The following is a 21,946-nucleotide window of genomic DNA, read 5'->3' on the forward strand; positions in this document are numbered from 1 at the left end:
GCAAAACCTAAACCAAAGAATATCATGACTCACTACTTTCACTCATCTATGTTGAAAACAATTAACTTTTGTTATATCTTAATTTATATCTCTTAAAACATATGTTAATTACATGATTTCAATTTTTCACTTATGAAAATATTTTTTACAAAAATTTTAAATTATTTCTAAGTATAACTAGTCCAGACGACTTACGGGGGTTAGAAACGTAAAAAAAATTCAGGTTTTTTGTTTGTTCACAAGGGGCTGGTTATAATTTCAATAGCTTTTTAGGTTAATCTTGCATTTGATTCAAGTTTGGGTTTACTTTTGCATTTGAATTCAAGTTGTGAGTTATATTTGACAATTTTCTCTTGATTTTATACTAAGGGGGGACGAAAAATGTGTTTTTATTCAATTTTTGAATATTTTCCAATAATAAATAGAGGATTTTATCAGAGATGTCAATTCTTCATGGAACATTTTTGCTTACATATATTTCCAATTGAGGTAACAATACTTGTTTTTATTCCAACTTTCTTTATTTTGATGACCCCTAAATTAAGAATTAAGTGAAACAAAAATTTATGACATGAGTCATTCAGCACTGAACATAATATTTTTGTTGACTTAACATTATTTAGTTTGGTAACATATTCTGTAAGCCAAAAAAATGGAAACTTTTTAATCGATTTATATACTTACATACACTATTTCATTTTCATTTTGAATGGTAATATTTAATATGTTTCCTTTTGCATACAATATCATATGTTTGACTTATAATCAGAACCCTAGATTTTGAGATGTATATATACAGTATATAAGTGCTCAAACTGAAGAAGGCTGACCACATACACATACTTGCATTAGTGCTAAGGAGTTGGTAAGAATATGTTTTCTTTCTCAAGAAATCTGTTGACTGTTTCTTAATTTTTGCTTCTCGACATGCTTTTTATCACGAAATGACGTTAACATTTTAAATTCAACATTGTTAATTTATAGGTACATTTTTTTTTTCTGAACTTGCAGGTGCTTCCAAAGTTTTGAGGAAAAGAAAGCTTATAAAGGTAGACATATATTTACTGTATTCAAATCATTTATGTATATATAATAATTATTATATATTCGTATTGCAAGCAGCCCTATCAGTTTTAAAATGACAAAGAAATGATTAGTATTGGGTCAATTAGTGAGTATTAGTATTATCAGTTATCACACAAGGTCGAAAAAGTGTTGGTGGATTTGAATCTATATATGAAATTTTATACAGGTGAGATTCATCCAGATATCAAATCTAATCCATGTTACCATTCTCTGAAATCTGTACCATCTAGATATCATATCTATAGAATTGGATTAATAGTTTAATATATATATGAATATGAACTAGTGGTCCCTCTGATTCATCTATGTACGACCTTATATGATAGGCTTAAGAATCGATGTGTTTCATGATTGAAAATGAAAGAAATTTCGCAATGACAATTTTTTTTGATGGATCTTGCCTTCTTATCTCGGTGCACGGCTGATGAACATTTAATCTTCCCTTTTGATCAAGGGTGTGCAGACAATGATCTGGAGTCAGATATAATTGGATTAAACTGAAATAAATGCTAGATTGTTATGCTTTTAATACGAAGAAGGCTTGTCAAAATGTTCTTCAAAGTTAGGGATATTATTTTCAGGTACGAGCTCATAGGGTCTTTAACTAGTTTTCTAGCTGTGAAGTATATCTACAGTGAATATTCTATGATAGACAATAAACAATAGCCCCTGGTTATGTTTTGTATTATTTCATATATGGTTTATTAATGGAATATTATTTTATTGAAGCATGGCAAAAACCAACCGTGGTGAGCTTAAGAGTACCAATGACAGTGAGCTTCCTTGGATGGCGAAAGGTAGCAAAAGTTCAACATGGCGTGACGAGAAAGTAATTGTACGAGTTGCAGACTCAGATGTTGAGAACAAAGACAAGAGTTCATCAGGCACAATAGCAAATGAGTCAGAGCCTGGAAAGGTTTTTTCTCCTTTCCTTTGTGTTCCTCACGGTCTCACTACATTTCTATATATATATATATATATATATATATATATATATATATATCTGATTCTGTCCTTTCTATTTATGGCAGTTTCTACGCCAGCATGTGGCAGAAAGAGTAAGGCGTGTTCCAATGAAGAAGCGGGGAATGATGGTTGCCTCCCCGTCACCAAGAGAGTCATGTGGTCGACGTGGAATCGCAGAACATGGGCCGGAGATCAACCATGTTTGGAAGTTAAACCCAAAGAATGACAGCAGTGGTCCTGAATTTTCTGGTATTGCGTTACTTGCGGATGCTGCGTGTAATTTGAGCAATGATCTTGCACCAGCTGTTGACCGTCTGCCTGCTGAAGAACCTGTTGTTCAGCAGCAAGATGGCTCGACCATATTGCCCCATGCGGTTGGTTCCACAGATCAGGTGGGGCAAGGCAAAAAGGATAATGCAGCTCCTGAAAAATCTTCGTTTGATTTGGCTGATGAGAAGGGCATAGCGAGCGTAGGAGGGATGATAATAGCTACTAAGGGAGCAAGTGAAAGTGAAAATTTAGCACCTGATAGTGGAGTTGTCATAAAGTCAGATAAATCATCAGTCAGTGAACCCACTGAGAAAAAGAATTTAAGGTTACACTGGGACTTAAATGTTTCTATGGATGCTTGGGGTCCACCTTGTGATGTAGAAGATGATGCCTCTGAAAAAGATGTGAAGGGAGCAATCACAAATCCAATGCCTCCTAGAGAGAGCGAACCTATTGATGGGTTTGTTGTATCAGCTGGGCAAGAAAAGTTTTCATCAGCATGTGGTCCTAAGGCTGAAGCAGCTGCTAGAAATGGAAATAAGTTCAAATCTGGTTATAATTCCCCGCTTGAGGATGGAGAATTAAGGGAGCCATACCGTAGGGGAAAAAATAAGGTTGAAGATGAAGGATTCTTCTCTATGGCTGAAAATAATGACAACAAGATGAATGATTCTGGTAAGAGAATCTTGGCAGAGACTAAGTTGGGACCATTAGAGCGTAAATCTCATGATGCATTGAGAATTGGAGAGGCTCATGACAGAAGGGACGTAGAGAAGAATGATGTGGCTCACATGAATGATTTGCATCTTAAGAAGCGGTCTTCTTCTTCTTCAAGGAGGTTTGTGTCGAAACCATCTAAGGAGTTGCCTTCGCATGATGCCATCCCAAGGACAAAGCAAGTTTTTTCTTTCCATGCCTCATTTTTACGTAATTTTACTTTTTAATAGTTCATTATTAACCTAGTAGTGGTCCTTTTGTTTTCAGATCTGATGATAATGAAGAGTTGAGCATGGCTCCATATAAGTGTTTTGGGTGACATGACAGGAGTTCTGGTAGAGGATACTTTAGTGGTTCGGGTTCCAGACCTCCCTATGTTCTCAAGCCTCCACACCCTGAAAATCTAGGTATGATGGGCGGCTTTGATCATTCAGGATCAGGGTCCGGACAAGGATCACAACCCGATGGTTATGTACGTAAGCGTTTCTCAAATGGGGGATACCGCGGTGGTCGGTTTAGAAGGTCTTCAAATGGTGGGGATCGTGTATTGAGAGGCAGGCACGGTGATAACAACCAGTTTTATGGTCGGATGCACAACTGGATGAGTGGTAATAGGAGAGGAAGAGGTAACTCTCCGGTCTTTAGGAGATCTAGAAGTCGTTCTCCAGTCCCGTGGAACGGTGGAGATAGATTATCTCATCCTCATGATGAGTTTAGAGCCGAGGAGAGGATGATGGAGAGCATGAGGTTTTCTTTCCAGGAACGGTTTTTTGAAGATCAAGAAATAGGTTTCATGTCACCTCCTAGAAACAGAATGCCGCCGACGAGATTCGATGAAAGGAGGAGCCATGATTCTGGAACGAATCGTAATAGCTTCAGGGGAAGGAGGTTTGGGCTTGGCCAAAGACATGATGCTGGAAGATCTTTGAGAAGACTGAATTCTGGTAACAGCAACAACTTTATACCTTTCAGACGCCAAAGAAGATGATGTGGAAGATAGCGCTGGCGGAAACAATTTTGAGATGATGCAGGAGCAAACTAGGCGGGCTGACGTCACGGAAGATGGCGGTGATGATGTCGCCGGTTCAGGTTTCGCAAGAGATTCGTGGGTGTAACCAAAAACAACAACGGCAACGAGAACAAATAGGGTAATGAGAACAAAATAACATAAGAGAATCTTTTAGGTTTTTCAATAGAATCTCTCTCTTTATGTTTGTTTTGTTTTGTGTTGGTTGATTAGCATTTTCATTTTAAAAACATTTGTCTAATAAGAGGAGAAATAATGTCATGACAATGTTTGTTGCTTTTATTTATGAGTCAAACGATGTTTTTGGTTTTTTGAAGAAGATATTTTTTCTTCAGTTTTCTTTTTATCTTCGAGATTTTAGGGTTTTTTAGTTTTCTCTTCCTTTAAAAATCTTCTTTCTAAATATATTTTTTTCTTTTTTTAATTACTATTTGAGTCTTTAATTTGATTTTCTTCAATAAAGCGCAAATTACGCCACTGAGGGCAAAGAAAAATATAATGAGATAAGTCTTGTGAAGATTCCACTAAAGGTTGCAAAAACATATTCATTACATGCATATGACTTGAACATCAAATGAGTTTGATCAGGACTTTAACTCCAAATGAAATCCGTAAAAATGTACCAATGGCGCCAAATATTTCAACAACAATTCCAGGGGCTATCTACGACCTCCATCCTTATTATGTATACATTCTAATCTATTAAATTAGTTTCCTATTTGAAATTTACCTTGGCATGCTTTAAATTTAAACCTATTAAAAATGTTGTGACTTAATATAATTAAATCATTTAAGTTGTCACCAACCTAAAAAAACTCAATCTAATAACTAAAAATTTACCGTCTACACTATCATCTTAAATATCTCCTACTAATTATTTATATTTAAATTTCGCCTACACATAGACATTTTTTGATACAAAGGTTTGTTATACTATAGAAGCCAATATTTGACAAATGTGGAATCCTATACTATATTCTTATCTATTTACTCTTCCATAATTTTATAGATGTCTATATATATAGTAGTATCTAATCATAATCCCCGTATATTATTTGACCTTCCTATCCTCCCTAACTAATACTCCCTCCGTTTCAAAATGTAAGTAGTTTTAGCAAAAAGAGTTTGTTTCACAATATAAGTAATTTACATATTTCAATGCATCTTTTCATTTATTGGATATTGTGTGACCAATGAAATAATGTTAGGTTTTCTATAATTGGTTGAATTAATTGATTAAATGATATTTTTTTTTTTAAATTACAGCTTCCTAAATATTTGTGCTTTTAAGCAAAACTACTTACAATTAGAAACAGATGGAGTATTATCTAACCTTCCTATTTCCTAACGTTCCAAACATGACATACCAATGGAATCTTATAATATAATTGCTATACTTTAGTAAAATGACTAAATACAGTATAACAAATAAATATATGTTACATACCCAAAACCATGACTAATAACATAACTATATATCGTCTTTAGATATTTCCCATATATTATCTACTCATTTCAATTTTATATCAGGCAAAATTATATCTTAACTTTCAAATTTTCAATTCAGAAATGAAAAAAAAAAATCTTGATTCAGAATGGAAAATTTTCTTTGGCATATCGTTGGAAATTAAAATATGAATAAATCATTGATTATTTTTATACTATAAGTTTCACAATTTTGAAATTGTGTATTGTTTGTTTAAATTCTGAAACCAAAAGATATTGTTTTTCATATTATAAAAATATATTTTGAAAAGATTTTACCCGTAAATTAATGATATTGTTTAAACAGAAAAATAATAAATGATATTTGTATAGTTCAACAAATTTTTAGTTTAACGATTTCAGGAATGTTCTTATTTTATTCATTCTCTGTTTTTGCTCTTTTTATATATAGAATATATTAATTACATCCCCTATTTCCGGAAACAGTTTAAGAAATTTGTTCACAATTTATTCAGTTAATTCAGGAAATTAATCATTATGACTTCAGAATATTTGTGCAGCCAATATTATATGAAAATAATAACTATATTTAATATATTAAAAATCCATTTAACTTTCTTATAAACTGATAGCAATATTCTAAATTTATTTAAATTCCTTATAATTAATTTCAACAACTACCAATATACAGTAAAAACTCTATAAATTAATAACATTGGGACTATAATATTTTATTAATTTATAAAGTTATTAATTACAAAAATATCCTTTAAAGAGTCCTCTATTTTGGAATATTTTTATAAAATATAGTTAATTTTAAACTATAGAAATTTGACTTTCATGGTTTTATTATATTATTTGGTTTAAATGAAAAATGTTTCATAGCATTTACATGTGATTTTAGATATAATTTTATTAAATACTATCAAAATATATTCAAGTGTTAAAAATAGAAATGAACTCAATTATGAATAGTAAACTAATAATAAAAAATAAACATATTTAATTTGTATATATTTAAATTATTATTTGTGATTTTAATTGGACCATATATTTATATATGATTTTTTAAAATTTATTATCTTATTATTTTATCGATTTGTATTTTATTTTGAATCAGCCTTACTCAGGACTGATAAAATTAATTAATTTATCATCTTTATTAGTTTATCAAATATTAATTTATAGAGATTTCTACTGTATAGTTATCTATTACCCAAAAATAGATTCCTAACCCCTATTTAGACTAAAAATATTTACTATTTTAAAATGATATTGGTATATTCTGATCATAACTGTTAAAATATACAAGTTACATATAACCTTGAGATATACCGATTTCAATAACAAAATATAAAAATCAGAAAATGTAACTAAAAATATAGCTACGTAAATCAAAATCAAGACCGAAAAATATAATAAATATATTCAGCCACACACGCTCGAATTGAACTTGAAATTTAATCGGGTTTCTAACATTGTTATTTGAACCAAGCCAAAAACTAAAATAACAAGACCCAAACCAAACCAAAATTGATAAAAACTTAACTTTTACTATATTTCTTGAACCGAAAATACCCATAAACGTATCGAAACTAAACTGAAAATCAAAAAATACAATTTGGGCACGAATCAAAGTTTATAAAATGTCATTGAATCCTGTAAAATACAAGTTAAAATATAAACTATAAATAGAAATAAAAATAAAATAATCATGCACAATCGCGCGGATCACAATCTAGAACTTGGGTGCGTAGTTTTTAAAAAATATTTTGTATAAATAAATATTTATTTTCTTAATAATAATATATATTTTAATTTTATCTGTATTAAATAATTATTTAATATGGTATTTAAAATATAATAATTTTATAGTTTATATTGAGTAATTGATTTTGTCTTGTAAACTGTCAATTGTAGGAAAAACGAAAATTTTACACACAATGTATCGCGATATGTTCAATTCATACTTGACATATATGACTGTGCAAAACCATAACTCTACTTTCGAAAATTTCAAATAACATACATATTTTTTACTTTTTAGGCGAAACATACACAGTCGCCACATCAGCTGCGACATCATCTAAGTTTGGTGACATGAATTTTATGTCAGCTATTTTTACTAACGAGGATGCCACATGTACAGTAAATTTTTGTTTTTTTTTTTTAAATAATTGTTTTATAAAAATATTTTTTGAAATAATTTAAAATTTTATAAATTTTTATTATTTAGTAAAATTAACAAAAACTAATTAATGAATAAAATTTTAATCTTATAAGAGATATATTTTTAAAGTTTTTGATCCTATCACGATACCATCCTCATAAGAGTTATATTTGTATTGTAATGATTCAAATTCAATGTTAGTCTGCAGTCGTTTTATCCTCGATTAATTACGGTTATGTTGTTTACATTTAAAGAATTTAGAGTAACATATCATAAATTTTTAATCTCTTAAAAAGAAATTATTTGTATGAATACACAACCAATCTAAAATTTCTTTACACACACATAACCAAGATTAACATAAGTGTAACTGATATGATAAAAAAATTATAATGATTAAATCTCTTATATAAGATTAAAATTTTATTATTAAATTAAGTTTTGTTAATTTTACTAAATACTTAAAATTTATATTTTCAATAAAGATATTTTATAAAACAACTATTTTGATTTATTTTAATAATATTTTTTGATTTATTTAATAATAAAAATTTATAAACGTTTATAGTTTCTAGAAAAATATTTTATAAAACAACAAAAATAAACGGAGGGAGTATGTTTTATCAAAAAAAATTCTATAAATGTATTAGTGTTTCATTGTTTACATTTATTGATGAGTGTGAAGGTGTACTCAGGTGAAGGCATTAGCTCCGTATAAGAAATGTTATAATTTGAATTTTAAAACATGTATTAATTTTGCCTCATGGTTGTATTTTCGGTTGAGAAAATCAGATTTCCGTGCGCCGGTGAACATAGGAAGCCATGAGATGGTCAGCATGAATGAGATGTGTGGAAATCGAAATTCGCACTTTCAATTTTCATAATCAGAGGAAAGTCAGGAACCCCTAACTTTCCTTGAGGTCCTGGATTCTCTGCGAGAGCCAACGACAAGTGACCTTATAAAAAGAGCGCTTTCGAAACGACGTCGATTCCGAAGAACATTCAAATTCCTCGTATAGCGTAGGCAATTCGAGGTGTTCAGCTAATTGTTGCCGTTTTATACGGTTTTTAAATCGTAAAGTTCGAACGGTGACTCCGATCGAGATGAAACAAGAGCAAGTTCGATCTGATCCCAAAGGGGAGGGGAGCTATGAGGACGGGGCGAAGGCAGGCTGATTGATCCAACTCGCCGAACGGGCGAGTTGGACTGCATGTTCGGTCTAACTCGCCTGTTCGGCGAGTTGGACGGGTCGAACTTGCCGAACGGGCGACTCAGACGGCTTGCTCGATCCAACTCGCCCGTTCGGCGAGTTGGACCGAGAACGCCGTCCAACTCGCCGTTCGGCGAGTTGGACGATGGGTGTTTTGCTGTCCGGGATCCGTTGTCCGAGGCTTTGAGTAACCTTTCTCGATGACTTATCGTGTGAATCATTTTCGAAATTGTTACGAAACTCGATTTAGGTGTTCCCGCTTCTCTTTTCTCTTTGAATTTTATCTCCCTTTTTCAAACATGACATTTCCGAGGAAGTTTCCGACGTTGATTCCGTCGTAACCGATTTTGACCCCAACAAGATGGCTGAGATGATTCTGAGCTTTGAGTAAAAGAAGCTACCAATTAACCACATTTATAAGTATTGTAACAGCGGAGCTATGAAGAAAATTAATACAATTAGGTTTCTTTTCAAACCATTTATAAATACTGAGTGCCACAATAAATAAAATCAAAATATTTTATTTCACGTGAAACAGAATAAATTAATGTGTTAATCTTAGTTATTTTCATTAGATAAATCTCATTCTTTAAATCAAAATAATTTTATATAAAATAGAATCTTATAATATTTAATTTATGAAAATATGTATACCAAAAATAAAAAAATATTACAATATTTGATATATTCCTTACATAGTATGTCTTTAGACCGAGTTAAAACTTAATAAAATTTTCAATATATATGTACCTAAAATAAAAATACTAACACTATAAGAAACTAAATATCGAAAGTTAATTTTTTCTTAGAAAATAATTATGTCATTTGAAAGAGCGGATCAGAATCTACTTCTTATTAAAAAGTCATTCTTATTTTGAAAGCCCATCAAATTAAATTAGTTTAGCAGTTATCTCAATTAGTACTTTTTAAAGCAAAGAATGTCATATTAAAATCTTGAATTTTTAACAATAAGTAAAAGAGGTAAACATTTACTATCAAATAAGACTACAGTAATTGTCAAAAAAAATTTTGGAAGACACCAGTATATGCAATATGCATGGGTCTCGTGAACGTGTTAGTTTTTTGGGTCAATATGCATTGGTCTCGTAAACGTTAGTTTAAATCCAAACTAGATTTTGATATCCGCGGTTGCGAAGAATAATTTTCATATATACTTTTTAGTGATGTTTACAATTTATAAATAATTGATACTAGCGTTATATTGCTTGGTGTAAGATATTGTTGCTTTGTTACAAATTTTTAGCAAGTTTATACGATATGCATATATTCTAACTATTTTGAAAAAAATGTTTTATAGTCAATATATTGACTATATGTTGAGCATATACGTTTATTATTGTTATATTATACAATTAAAAATCTATAAATTTTATAGAAATTAGTTACCAAATTTAGTATATAAATCGTTTTTTCACATATTTTTGTGTTTTTTTAAAAATGAATGTAACAATCACTTTAATAGATAAGAAGGTTTTCGAAAAATCAGTTGTTCTGTATCTTCTTAATTAGATAGTAATTATTTAGTAAAAGGATAATCTCTATTTTAAATAGATGTTTAGGTTTATTAGTTTCATCATAATGGAAAATATACTAAGTATTTTTTAAAAGGATAATATCTGATTTGGCAATCTTATTTAAATTAGTTACCAAATTTACTTTATGAAACATGTTCACATATTTTCAGTATTATTCGAAAAGTTGTTAGACTAATTTATAAATATAAAACAATGGTTACTGTATAAAACATATAATATTATTCAATATTATACAAACTATACGAAATTATACTAAATAATATAAAATGTATATATATTTACAAAAATATACCAGCTTTAATGAACAAAATAATTGTCGATATAAATATTTTTAGTAACATTATTGCTATTTTGAAAATATTGTTTACATTTTCATTTTGTTCATTATATGCAAGCTTTATTAACAAAATATTATCAGAACAAAAGGTTACACGGCTATGAAAAGTAACATAAAACTTGAAGAGATCCCATGTTATTGCCACCAGGACAAATGTTACTGTCAGATATCTGTTGAAGAGATCCGTAATATTAACTCCAAGACTAATGTTACTAAGGGTATGACTGGTTTTTCCGCTACCACCCGCAAACGCAGCTTTTGCGGTTGATAGCGGTTGTTGGCGTTTTGCAACAATCGCTCAAACCGCTCCAAACCGCTCCAAATCGCTCTAAACCTCATAAATTCAAAAGCTGGTTCCAGCTAGCGTTTGCGGTTGCGGGCGGTTGCGGGAGGATAAATTTTTTTTTTTTTTTCAAAAACCATATAAATTCAAAAATAAAATTATTCAATAAAATTTTTAAATTGGAATTATAAAAATACTAAAATATATCTATTATATTTTAATTAATATTATAAAACTTTAAAATGAAAATATTTTCTATAATTTTTAAAAAGTTTAAACTATAACTTTCTAAATATAAATTTTATATTTATTATAATATTATTATTTTTGATATTTTATAATGATATAAAATGTAAATATTGTTAATTTATTATTTAACCGCTGTTGCGTTTGGTAGTTAACCAGTCATAAGTATCCCGCAAACGCACCAATTTCTAACCGCAGAACCAGTCGTATAAATCTCTTAAAACCGCTAGAAACCGCAACCACCCGCATCCGCAAACTTCCGCAGCCGCAACCGCAACCGCTGCGGTTGAACCAGTCAGGCCCTAATTGTGATTGTGAATGATAAGCAGAGACCCGCGAAGTTAGGAATTAATTTAAAATAGTTTTTTGTATGTTAAGTAGTGTAGATTCAGTAGCATTTATGGTGATTTAATGGGTTTGACATCCCTTATCCCGAGTTCAATTCTCCAAATTACACCTTTGTTATTTTTTTTAAAAAAAATCCTCTGTATATTAATCCTAGAGCATTATAACATGTTTTCTTAATCACGTGTCATCACGAGAATGATTTTTAGAATTATTAGAAAAATAAATTGGTCCATATAAACATATACTATGATTTTTATTAAACATATACTATGATTTTTATTAAATTAATTAATAAAAACTACAGAATTACCTAATATGGTTAACATGTATATGATAATTAATGATTATGAATAATACATATTTGATAAAAAATAATTTTAACCTCTCTATTGTTTAATTTTATACTATTATAAGAAATTAAACAATCACATTAAGCATATAATAAAAACAATTAGATTTTTTCTTATATGTTATATTTTGAATTTTTAAAAACGACTATAAATTACTAACAATGGTAAAAGTCTCACATTAAAATTTTTGTGATCAATGGTTTAACTTCTTTTTTTTTTGTTCAAGCAAGATACAAATGATCATATATCATAGAGGTGGGCGTTTGGATACACGTTCGGATTTGTATCAGATATTTCAGTATAAAGGTATAGAACCCATTCGGCTATTTCTACATTTCGAGTTGGGTTTGGGTATTTTATGTTCGGGTTCAGATATTTTGGGTCGGGTTCGGATATTTAAATTTTGAAGAAAAATAAATAAATTATTCATTGTTTAAGTTTTTTGTATTTAAAATATATTTTAACTTAACTGTTTTTTTTTTAATTTTTAAAAGATTAAACTATTAATAGGTTTGGAGATAAAACTTTAAAAATAGAAAGACTTTAGTTGTTATTTTGAATTTTTAGACGCAACTTTTGTTAATGCAAGAAACAAGAACTTGATATGTATTTTAAGTGAGTAGCAAATGATTTTCTTCATAATTATATGTATATTATCTAATTTTGAGCAATAAGAATCATTAATATAAATATTTTGAATAAAATGAGATAAATAAACTAGAAATATAGAGTTAAGTGTACTTATGTTTGGTGATCTTCGGATATCCATTCGGGTTCGGATATTACCCGTTCAGATTAAGATATTATCCGAATTGGTAAAATAAGTAATTTGTTTTGTTGTTCAAATTAGATGATTTTTAAACCGAGCTGGTGAATATATACTAGACAAACATTTATATTTCGAGTCTGCACTTATATTCAATAACAACTTGATATATTAGATTTGAACACTAATCTGTTAATATAGTTTGCCGGTGATTTTTTTTTCATTTGATTCTTAGATATGTATATGGAGTGAAACTAATTTTTACAGATGTCCATTTTTTTTAATTGACACTTATGTAATTCACTGAATTCATAAAAGAAGTTAAAAAAAACCAATTAACTCACATCAATGAAACAAAGACGAGAATGAAAGCACCGTTCTATAGATGTAGAAAATGAAATCACTTACAGAGAGCCAATAGTAAACAAATCGAAAGCAGAAAACCTAATCCCCTTTCGTCATTATACAATCGATGTTGTCTACTTGGTTTTGGTGATTTGTGTCAACTGCAAAACTTAATTTTCTTTTGTGCATATGAAGGCTTAAAAATAATTAAAATGAAATGTAATATGTTAACTCTTCAACAACGATGATATAGTTAAGAGACCAACATATATGTATTCATCATTTTACAATCGATAAAAATGGTAGTGTTGCAAAATGTTAAAATCATTTCATAAACAAACATTATTATAAGAACTCACCCCGTGCATGCGCGCGGGTTATCATCTAGTTCTGTATTATGACACATTTAAACATAATTGATGGGTCCGTCACTGCTGATAAGAACTTTATCGACGGTTTCCATTGATGGATATTGTTGTGTTGGTAATGTAATATGTGGGTTAGTAATTTGGTTAATTTTGGGAAAGATTTTGTTGCTAAATGAATTCGATAATGCTAACTGTATTCGTGGCAGGTTTACATGAATAATGATTGACCAAATTAATAGAGTTGATTCCGATATATTCAAATTTATGAAACTTAATTTGAATAGGTCCAAAATTTAAATGACAACTTTACATTTTTTTTACACTGAATTGTATTATTAAGCATTCGAGACAAAGAGTTCCAAACAACAAGAACTAGCATAACAAAAATAGAAAAGAGATACACCAGTAGGGATCCAAAGTTAACTACCACACATCTATTGCGTATGTATGACTAAAAATTTTCGTATAGAAACTTCATATTTGCTTCTGGAATAGTTGAATCTCAAGGGAGATAATGTTCTTATTAATCCAAAAACACCATGCTTCAAATCGAATTGAGAACGATTGCCACCCTCTATTTTAATACTCCAGTAGGAGTCAATAGGAGTAACTGAGACGAGACAAGACAACTTTTCATAGTACGTCTTTACACCGAGTTAAAATTTAATAAAATTTATAATATATATGTACCAAAAATAAAAATAGTAACACTACAAGAAACTAAATATCGAAAGTTAATTTTTTTGTTAGAAAATAATTTCGCCTTTTGAAAGCGCGGGTAAAAATCTATTTCTTATTAAAAATTCATTTTTATTTTGAAATACCATAAAACTAAATTAGTTTAGCAGTTATCTCAATTAGGACTTTTTAAAGCAAGGAATGTCATAAAATATTAAATTTATAACAATAAGTAAAATGTAAACATTTACTATCAAATAAGACTACAGTAATTGTCAAAAAAAAAAAAAAAATCGAAAGACTGCATACTGCAGTATATGCAATATGCATGGGTCTTGTAAACGTTAGTTTTTGGGTCAATATGCATTGGTCTCGTAAACGTTATAGTTTAAATCCAAACCAGATTTTGATATCTGCGGTTGCACAGAATAATTTTCATTTATACTTTTTAGTGATGTTTACAATTTATAAATAATTGAAACTAACGCTATATTGCTTGGTGTAAGATATTGTTGCTTTCTTACAAATTTTAGTAAGTTTATACGATATGCATGTATTCTAACTATTTTGAAAAATATTTTATAGTCAATATATTGAATATATGTTGAGCATATTCGTTTGTTGTTATATTATACAATTACAAATCCATAAAGTTTAGAGAAATTAGTTTCCAAATCTAGTATATAAAACGTTTTCACATATTTTGTGTGTGTTTTAATACGAATGTAACAATCACTCTAATAGATAAGAAAGTTTTCGAAAAATAAGTTGTTCTGTATCTTTTTAGATAGATACTAATTATTTAGTAAAAGGATAATCTCTATTTTGAATATATGTTTAAGTTTATTAGTTGCATCATAATGGAAAATGGAAAATATACTAAGTATATTTAAAAAGGATAATATGATCTGATTTGGCAATTTTATTTAAATTAGTTACCAAATCTACTTTATGAAACATGTTCACATATTTTCAGTATTATTCGAAACGTTGTTAGACTAATTTATAAACATAAAACAATGGTTACTGTATAAAACATATAATATTATTCGATATTATACAAACTATACGAAATTATACAGAATAATATAAAATGTATATATATTTACAAAAGTATACCAGCTTTAATGAACAAATAATTGTCGATGTAAAACAATTTCGTAACATTATTGCTATTTCGAAAATGTTGCTTACATTTTCATTTTGTTAATTATATGGAAGGTTTATTAACAAAACATTATCAGAATGAAAGGTTACACGACTATGAAAAGTAACATAAAATTTTAATAGATCCATGTTATTGCCACCAGGACAAATGTTACTGTCAGATATTTTTTGTTTTGTTAAAGGTTGCTGTCAGATATACGTTGTAGAGATCTGTATTATTAACTCCAAGACTAATGTTACTAATTATGAATGATAAGAACGACGGTTTCCATTGATGGATATTGTTGTGTTGGTAATGTAATATGTTGGGTTAGTAATTTGGTTAATTTTGGGAAAGATTTTGATGCTAAATGAATTCGATAATACTAACCATAATCGTGGCAGGTTTACATGAATAATGATTAACCAAATTAATAGATTTGATTCGCTATATTCAAATTAATTGAATAGGTACAAAATTTAAATGACAACTTTACATTTTTTTCCTTTGACACTGAATTGTATTATTAAGTTTTCTAGGCAAAGAGTTCTAAACAATGAGAACTATCATAACAAAAGTAGAAAAATAATATACTAGTAGGGATCCAAAGTTAACTAACACATATCTATTGCATATAGATAACTAAAGATTTTCATTAAAAACCTTCATATTTACTTTTGGAATAGTTGAAGCTCAAGAGAGATAATCTTCGTATTAATCCAAAAACACTACGTTTCAGACTGAATTGAGAACAATTGCCATCCTCTTTTTAATACTCCAGTAGGAGTCAGTAGGAATCACCGAGACGAGACAAGTCAACTCTTTATATTGTTCTATTGATAATAAGAGAATCAAAAAGATTACCGTTCCATATAATTTCATGCTACTTTTCAAAGTCAGCATAGTTTGCAGTAAGAACTCCATCACCATAAAATAAAGAACATCAACTATTGAAGCCGGTAAGACCCATCGCCACTATCCCCAGTAGATCTGTCAATTACCTTTTCTAACTGGTTCAATTGAACCGAAGTTTTTGTCTTACAAAATCCATTGTAAAAAACATACAAAAAATAATAAAAAAAATTTCCAGATTTAAAATAAAGTGGAAATCAAACAAACCAAGTGACTTGAAATAAATCAAATCAAAGAGAAAAAAAAAGCAAAACGAATCAAACAAGCCGATGTCGGAACCACATAAGCCAGCCATCGGTTTGAAACTATAAAAAAATATCTCTGCTTTTCTCTTGACGGCTAGAGTTTTTGTCTACCGAAAGTTGAGATGTTTTTTGGGAGAATTGTCGACAACTTTACATCAATAGATAAAAAGTAGTACTCTAAGAAGGTTTTCGAAAATTAGTTGTCCTGTATCTTTTTTAATATATACCAACTATTTAGTAAAATGATAATCTCTATTTTGAATATATGTTTAGGTTTATTAGTTGCATCATAATCGAAACGATACTAAGTATTTTTTTAAAGGATAATATCTGATTTGGCAATCTTATTTAAATTAGTTATCAAATCTACTTTATGAAACGTGTTCACATATTTTTGGTATTATTCGAAAAGTTGTTAGACTAACTTATAAATATAAAAAAATGGTTACTGTATAAAACATATAACATTATACTAACTATACAAAATTATACAAAATAATATAAAATGTATATATATTTACAAAAATATACCAGCTTTAATGAAAAAACTAATTGTCGATGTAAACAATTTTCGTAACATTATTGCTATTTCAAAAATATTGTTTTTATTTTCATTTTGTTCATTATAAGCAAGCTTTATTAACAAAACATTATCAAAACAAATTAAAGATTATACACCTATGAAAAGTAACATAGAACTTGAAGAGATCCATGTTATTGCCACCAGGATAAATGTTACTGCCAGATATAGGTTGAAGAGATCTGTATTATTAACTCCAAGACAAATGTTACTAATTGTGAATGATAAGAACGACAATTGCCATTGATGCGTATTGTTGTGTTGGTAATGTAATATGTTGGGTTAGTAATTTGGTTAATTTTGGGAACAATTTTGATGCTACATGAAATCGATAATACTAACTAAAATCGTGGCAGGTTTAAATGAATAATGATTAACCAAATTAATAGAGTTGATTCCATTATATTTAAATTAATGAAACCTAATTTGAATAGGTCAAAAAATTTAAGTGACAACTTTTTTGGATGAAATTTAAAATTTATTGATCCATCAGTAAAAGAATGTTATGTACAAGAACCAAAAATGAGCTAAATACTCTCTATGCTATGGTATAATAAATAAAAGAAAGATCTGGTCTATAAAGTGACCTCGAACCATCGTATAAGTAAACCTCCGTACTTGTGATCCGGTTTTTATCGAAGGGAGACAATCCTATTTCTCATGACTTTGTCAATCCTTCTTCTCATCTGATCAGTGCTCATCGCAGGCTGCTGATGGCGTCTAACATTCCTCTCTCTCCACACATGGTAAACCATGCTCTGAAACAGCAGCCGTGCAAGGATAGTATCCAACTCCTTATCTCTCATACGCTGCAGCCGTGTGATGGTCCACTGCCAATCTGGATTAATTTCATTTCCAACAAGCCGGCACGCAAGAACTTCCCAAACTGTATAAGAGTATGGACATGCAAAATAAAGGTGGTCTCTAGTCTGATCTCTTTCTCCACAGAAAACACATCCTTGTGCCATGCCCCATTGTGTCATTCTATCCCCTGTAGACAGTCTGTTCCTTATAGGTAACCAAGTGATGAAGGCGTACCTTGGAACTCCTTGAGGTAGCCAAACCACTCTGCTCCACTCAACTTTATCCCTTTAACCCGCACTTGATCCCAAGTTTTTGATGCTGAGAATGTAGGTAGATAGTCTTCATCCGCATGCTTCCATAGTACTATATCAGCACCATTCTCAGGTTTGGAAGGTGTAATCGCCAAGATGTTGCGATACAGCTCCTGAAACCGTCGACATCTCTGCCCTCTAATAGTCCAACCTTCCAAATTTACTGCATCACATACTCTAGCATGTCGCTGAACCCCAAGATAAGTGGTGCCAGTTGCTCCTGTGATATCGATCAAACGTCCCTTCTCCGTCCAATTGTCAATTCAAAAGTGGCAAGTCTGCCCATCTCTAATATCAATTCTGAGAAAACCATACACCTCATCCCTTAACTTGAGTAGTTTCCTCCATATCCAGGAACCTTTAGAATCATCTCGCACATCCCAGAAAGAGTTATACTTGAGTAGATAATGAGTTACCCAGCTAACCCAAAGAGAAGATGATTGTGTGAAAATTCGCCGTATGAGCTTCATAGTAAATGCCTTGGCTGAATCCCGAAGCTTTCGGATCCCTAATCAACCCTCTTCCTTTGGGAAGCAAAGATCCTCCCAGCTCACCTTTGCCTTGTGATTTTTTGTAGGCGATCCTGCCCATAGAAAAGCGCTACACATGGTCTCAATAGTGTCAAAACACTTAGCTGGTAATATGAAAGCAGAACTCCAGAAATTAACAGTAATCGAGATGACTGATTTAATAAGTTGTAACCTTCCTGCAAACGAGAGAGCTCTGTTAGACCAGCACAGCATCCTCCCTCTGATCTTGTCTATCAATGGTTCGTAGTCATGGCTAGTAAGGGATTTTGCAGTCAATGGCATACCCAAGTAACAGATAGGTAACGTTCCTACTCCAATACGAAGAGCCACTGCTGCATCTAGAAGAGGGCTCAGATTACTACCGGAGGCGAAGAGGGTAGATTTAGCTACATTAATGCGCAAACCCGACATGCTTGCAAATCAATTCGTGACTCCAATTACTCCCATAAGCGATTCTGGTGTACCAATGGTGAAGACCATAATGTCATCAGCGAAACTGGGATGAGTAAGATGAACTCCCTGACACTGTGGATGGTATTCAAATTCACCTGCTTCCGCTGCCTCATTCAAAATCTTCGAGATAACATTACTGAGGATGACATACAAGTAAGGTGAAAGGGAACAGCTCTGGCGAATTCCTCTGGCGCTTGTGAAGAATCCCTCTAAACTCCCATTTACTGACACCGAGAAAGCAGCCGTAGAGATACACAGTTTGATCCAATGAATGAACTGTGGGGGAAGTCCCATTGCTTGTAGAACCGAGATAATGAAAGTCCATTTCACAGTATCAAAAAACTTTGCGATGTCGAATTTGATGGCACATTTCTCTTTAGTCCCATTCCTGTGATAACCATAAACTAATTTAAATGACAACTTTACATCAATAGATAAAAATATATGACTCAAAATTAATATGACAACTTTATATCAATAGATAAAAATAGGATTTCTAAATCATTATTTAGACAAAATAAATATTTATTAATAAAAAATTTAATGTGTTTTATGAAAATGCATAAAGTGATGACATGTCAGCTTTTTATGAGAATTCTTGTAGAGACTAAAGAGAATCAGTAGATATAAAAACAAGATTTCTAAATCATTATTTAGACAAAATAAATATTTATTAATTAAAATTTTAATGTTTGTGAAAATGCATAAAGTTACATGTCAGTTTTTTATGAGAATCATTATTGAGACGACACGTCAACTATTTTTTTTTAGAATTATTGTGCTAACGATACATCAACATTTCCCACTCAAAATGCTTCTCAAGTAATAGTCTCTTTGTCTCTTTAGTATAAAATTTTGTTTGTCCATTTTGGACATTATTACCCTTTCTATTTTTCAAACTTGATGAAATAAACAGGTTTAGGAATTAAAAATTTATAAAAATAAAACAATTGATCAAATAATCATATACACAAATTTTTTTTTTATTGTACAACTTGTTAAATTAAAAAAAAATTAATTTATATTCTATGGAAAGAAGTTTTCATTTTCTCCGAAAAATGACATGGTAGAAATTGAATTCTATGTTAAACAAGTTATTTTAATTTTTCTAGAACCAATAATCTACTTTCAAATAAATTTTTAAATATGAGTAATGCAATGTGTACACATTGTAAATGTAGCTACATTTATTCTGAATGCAACTTATACTTGTATGAGCAATTCTAAAATTATAGGAATACAAAATCTAGACACAACTCAAAAAGGCTCTACATATGATAGAATGTGCTTATGTGTTAGTTGTATGTTCTCTACACAGTATAAAAACTATATTCTACGGATAAAAATAACCATATTTCCAAAAATATAGAAAGTTTGGTTACAATATATTCTAAAAATATTTGAAAATCTTTTTACTGTCCTAAAACGTGTTTCAATTATTTTCTTCTAAAAAACGATTTTCATTTATTTCTTTTGATTTTTTTTTATAAAAATATATTTTCAAAAATAAAATAATTTGATTTATTTTAAATTATATTTAAGAATATATATGTATATATTTAAAATTATTATTTAGATAGATTTCATTTATTTATTTTGGTTAAGATATAATAAATAAAATTATAGAAGATTAAAAAATAATATAAAATTGTATAATTATCAAAAATAAAATTAAAATCACTCATATATTAAAGTGATTGGGGAGTTTTTTCCTTCTTCTTTTTCTTACTATTTAGATTTTGTTTTAATTAGATTTTGATTTAATTTGTTTTTGTTTTCTTTCTTTTTTGTCAAAATTCGTATTAGTTTTTAACTGATATTTAAAAGTGATTTTTTAATGTTTTTAATTTTTTTAATTGATAAATTAAGGGTTAGATTGGAAATTTAGCAAATATTATACTAAAAGGACTAATTTAGGTTGATTTTATACTAAGGGGGCAAAGAGCATGTTTTTATTCAATTTTGGAAAAATTTCCAATAATAAATAGGGGATTTTATCAGAGATGTCAATTGTTCATGGAACATTTTTGCTTACGTATATTTCCAATTGAGGTAAGAACATTTGTTTTTATTCCAACTTTCTTTATTTTGATGACCCCTAAATTAGGAATTAGGTGAAACAAAAATTTATGACATGAGTTATTCAGGACTGAACATAATATTATGGTTGACTTAACTTTATTTGGCTTGTTAACATATTCTGAAAGAAAAAAAAAATGGAAACTTTTTAATCCATTTATATACTTTACATACACTATTACATTTTCCTTTTGAATGGTAATATTAAATATGTTTCTTTCTGCATTCAATATCATATGTTTGACTTAAAATCAAAACCATAGATTTTGAGATGTATACAGAATATAAGTGCTCAAACTGAAGAGGGCTGACCACACACATACTTGCATTAGTGCTTAGGAGTTGGTAAGAATATGTTTTCTTTTTTTTGTAACTTAGAGAATATGTTTTCTTTCTCAAGAAATCTGTTGACTGTTTCTTAATTTTTGCTTCTCGACATGCTTTTTATCACGAAATGACGTCAACATTTTAAATTCAGTATTGTTTATACCTACGTTTTTTTTTTTCTGAACTTGCAGGTGCTTCCAAAGTTTTGAGGAAAAGAAAGCGTATACAGGTAAACAGATATTTACTGTATTCAAATCATTTATGTATACATAATTATTATATATTCTTATTTCAAGCAGCCATATCAGTTTAAAATGACAAAGAAATGATTAGTATTCGGTCAATTAGTGAGTATCAGTATTATCAGTTATCACACAAGGTCGAAAAA

General features: G+C 29.8%; 2 protein-coding genes across 2 annotated transcripts; one reads left to right on the forward strand and one right to left on the reverse strand.

Moving 5' to 3' along the window:
- The first annotated feature begins 1,816 nt into the window (after positions 1 to 1,816).
- On the forward strand, positions 1,817 to 4,154 carry LOC106314852. Its single transcript, XM_013752665.1, has 4 exons — positions 1,817 to 2,002; positions 2,118 to 3,217; positions 3,367 to 3,905; positions 4,012 to 4,154. The coding sequence occupies exons 1-4, from the start codon at positions 1,817 to 1,819 to the stop codon at positions 4,152 to 4,154; spliced, it is 1,968 nt and encodes a 655-aa protein (XP_013608119.1).
- A 13,532-nt stretch (positions 4,155 to 17,686) lies between these two features.
- Positions 17,687 to 19,110, reverse strand: LOC106314853. The gene is made up of 4 exons (XM_013752666.1): positions 18,872 to 19,110; positions 18,595 to 18,752; positions 18,093 to 18,389; positions 17,687 to 17,940 (listed from the first exon to the last, which is right to left on the reverse strand). Exons 1-4 carry the CDS (start codon positions 19,108 to 19,110, stop codon positions 17,687 to 17,689), a joined length of 948 nt encoding a protein of 315 aa, XP_013608120.1.
- Between the last annotated feature and the right edge of the window lie 2,836 nt (positions 19,111 to 21,946).

This window comes from Brassica oleracea, chromosome C9 (assembly GCF_000695525.1).
Source record: "Brassica oleracea var. oleracea cultivar TO1000 chromosome C9, BOL, whole genome shotgun sequence".
In the NCBI taxonomy this organism is placed as follows: domain Eukaryota; kingdom Viridiplantae; phylum Streptophyta; class Magnoliopsida; order Brassicales; family Brassicaceae; genus Brassica; species Brassica oleracea.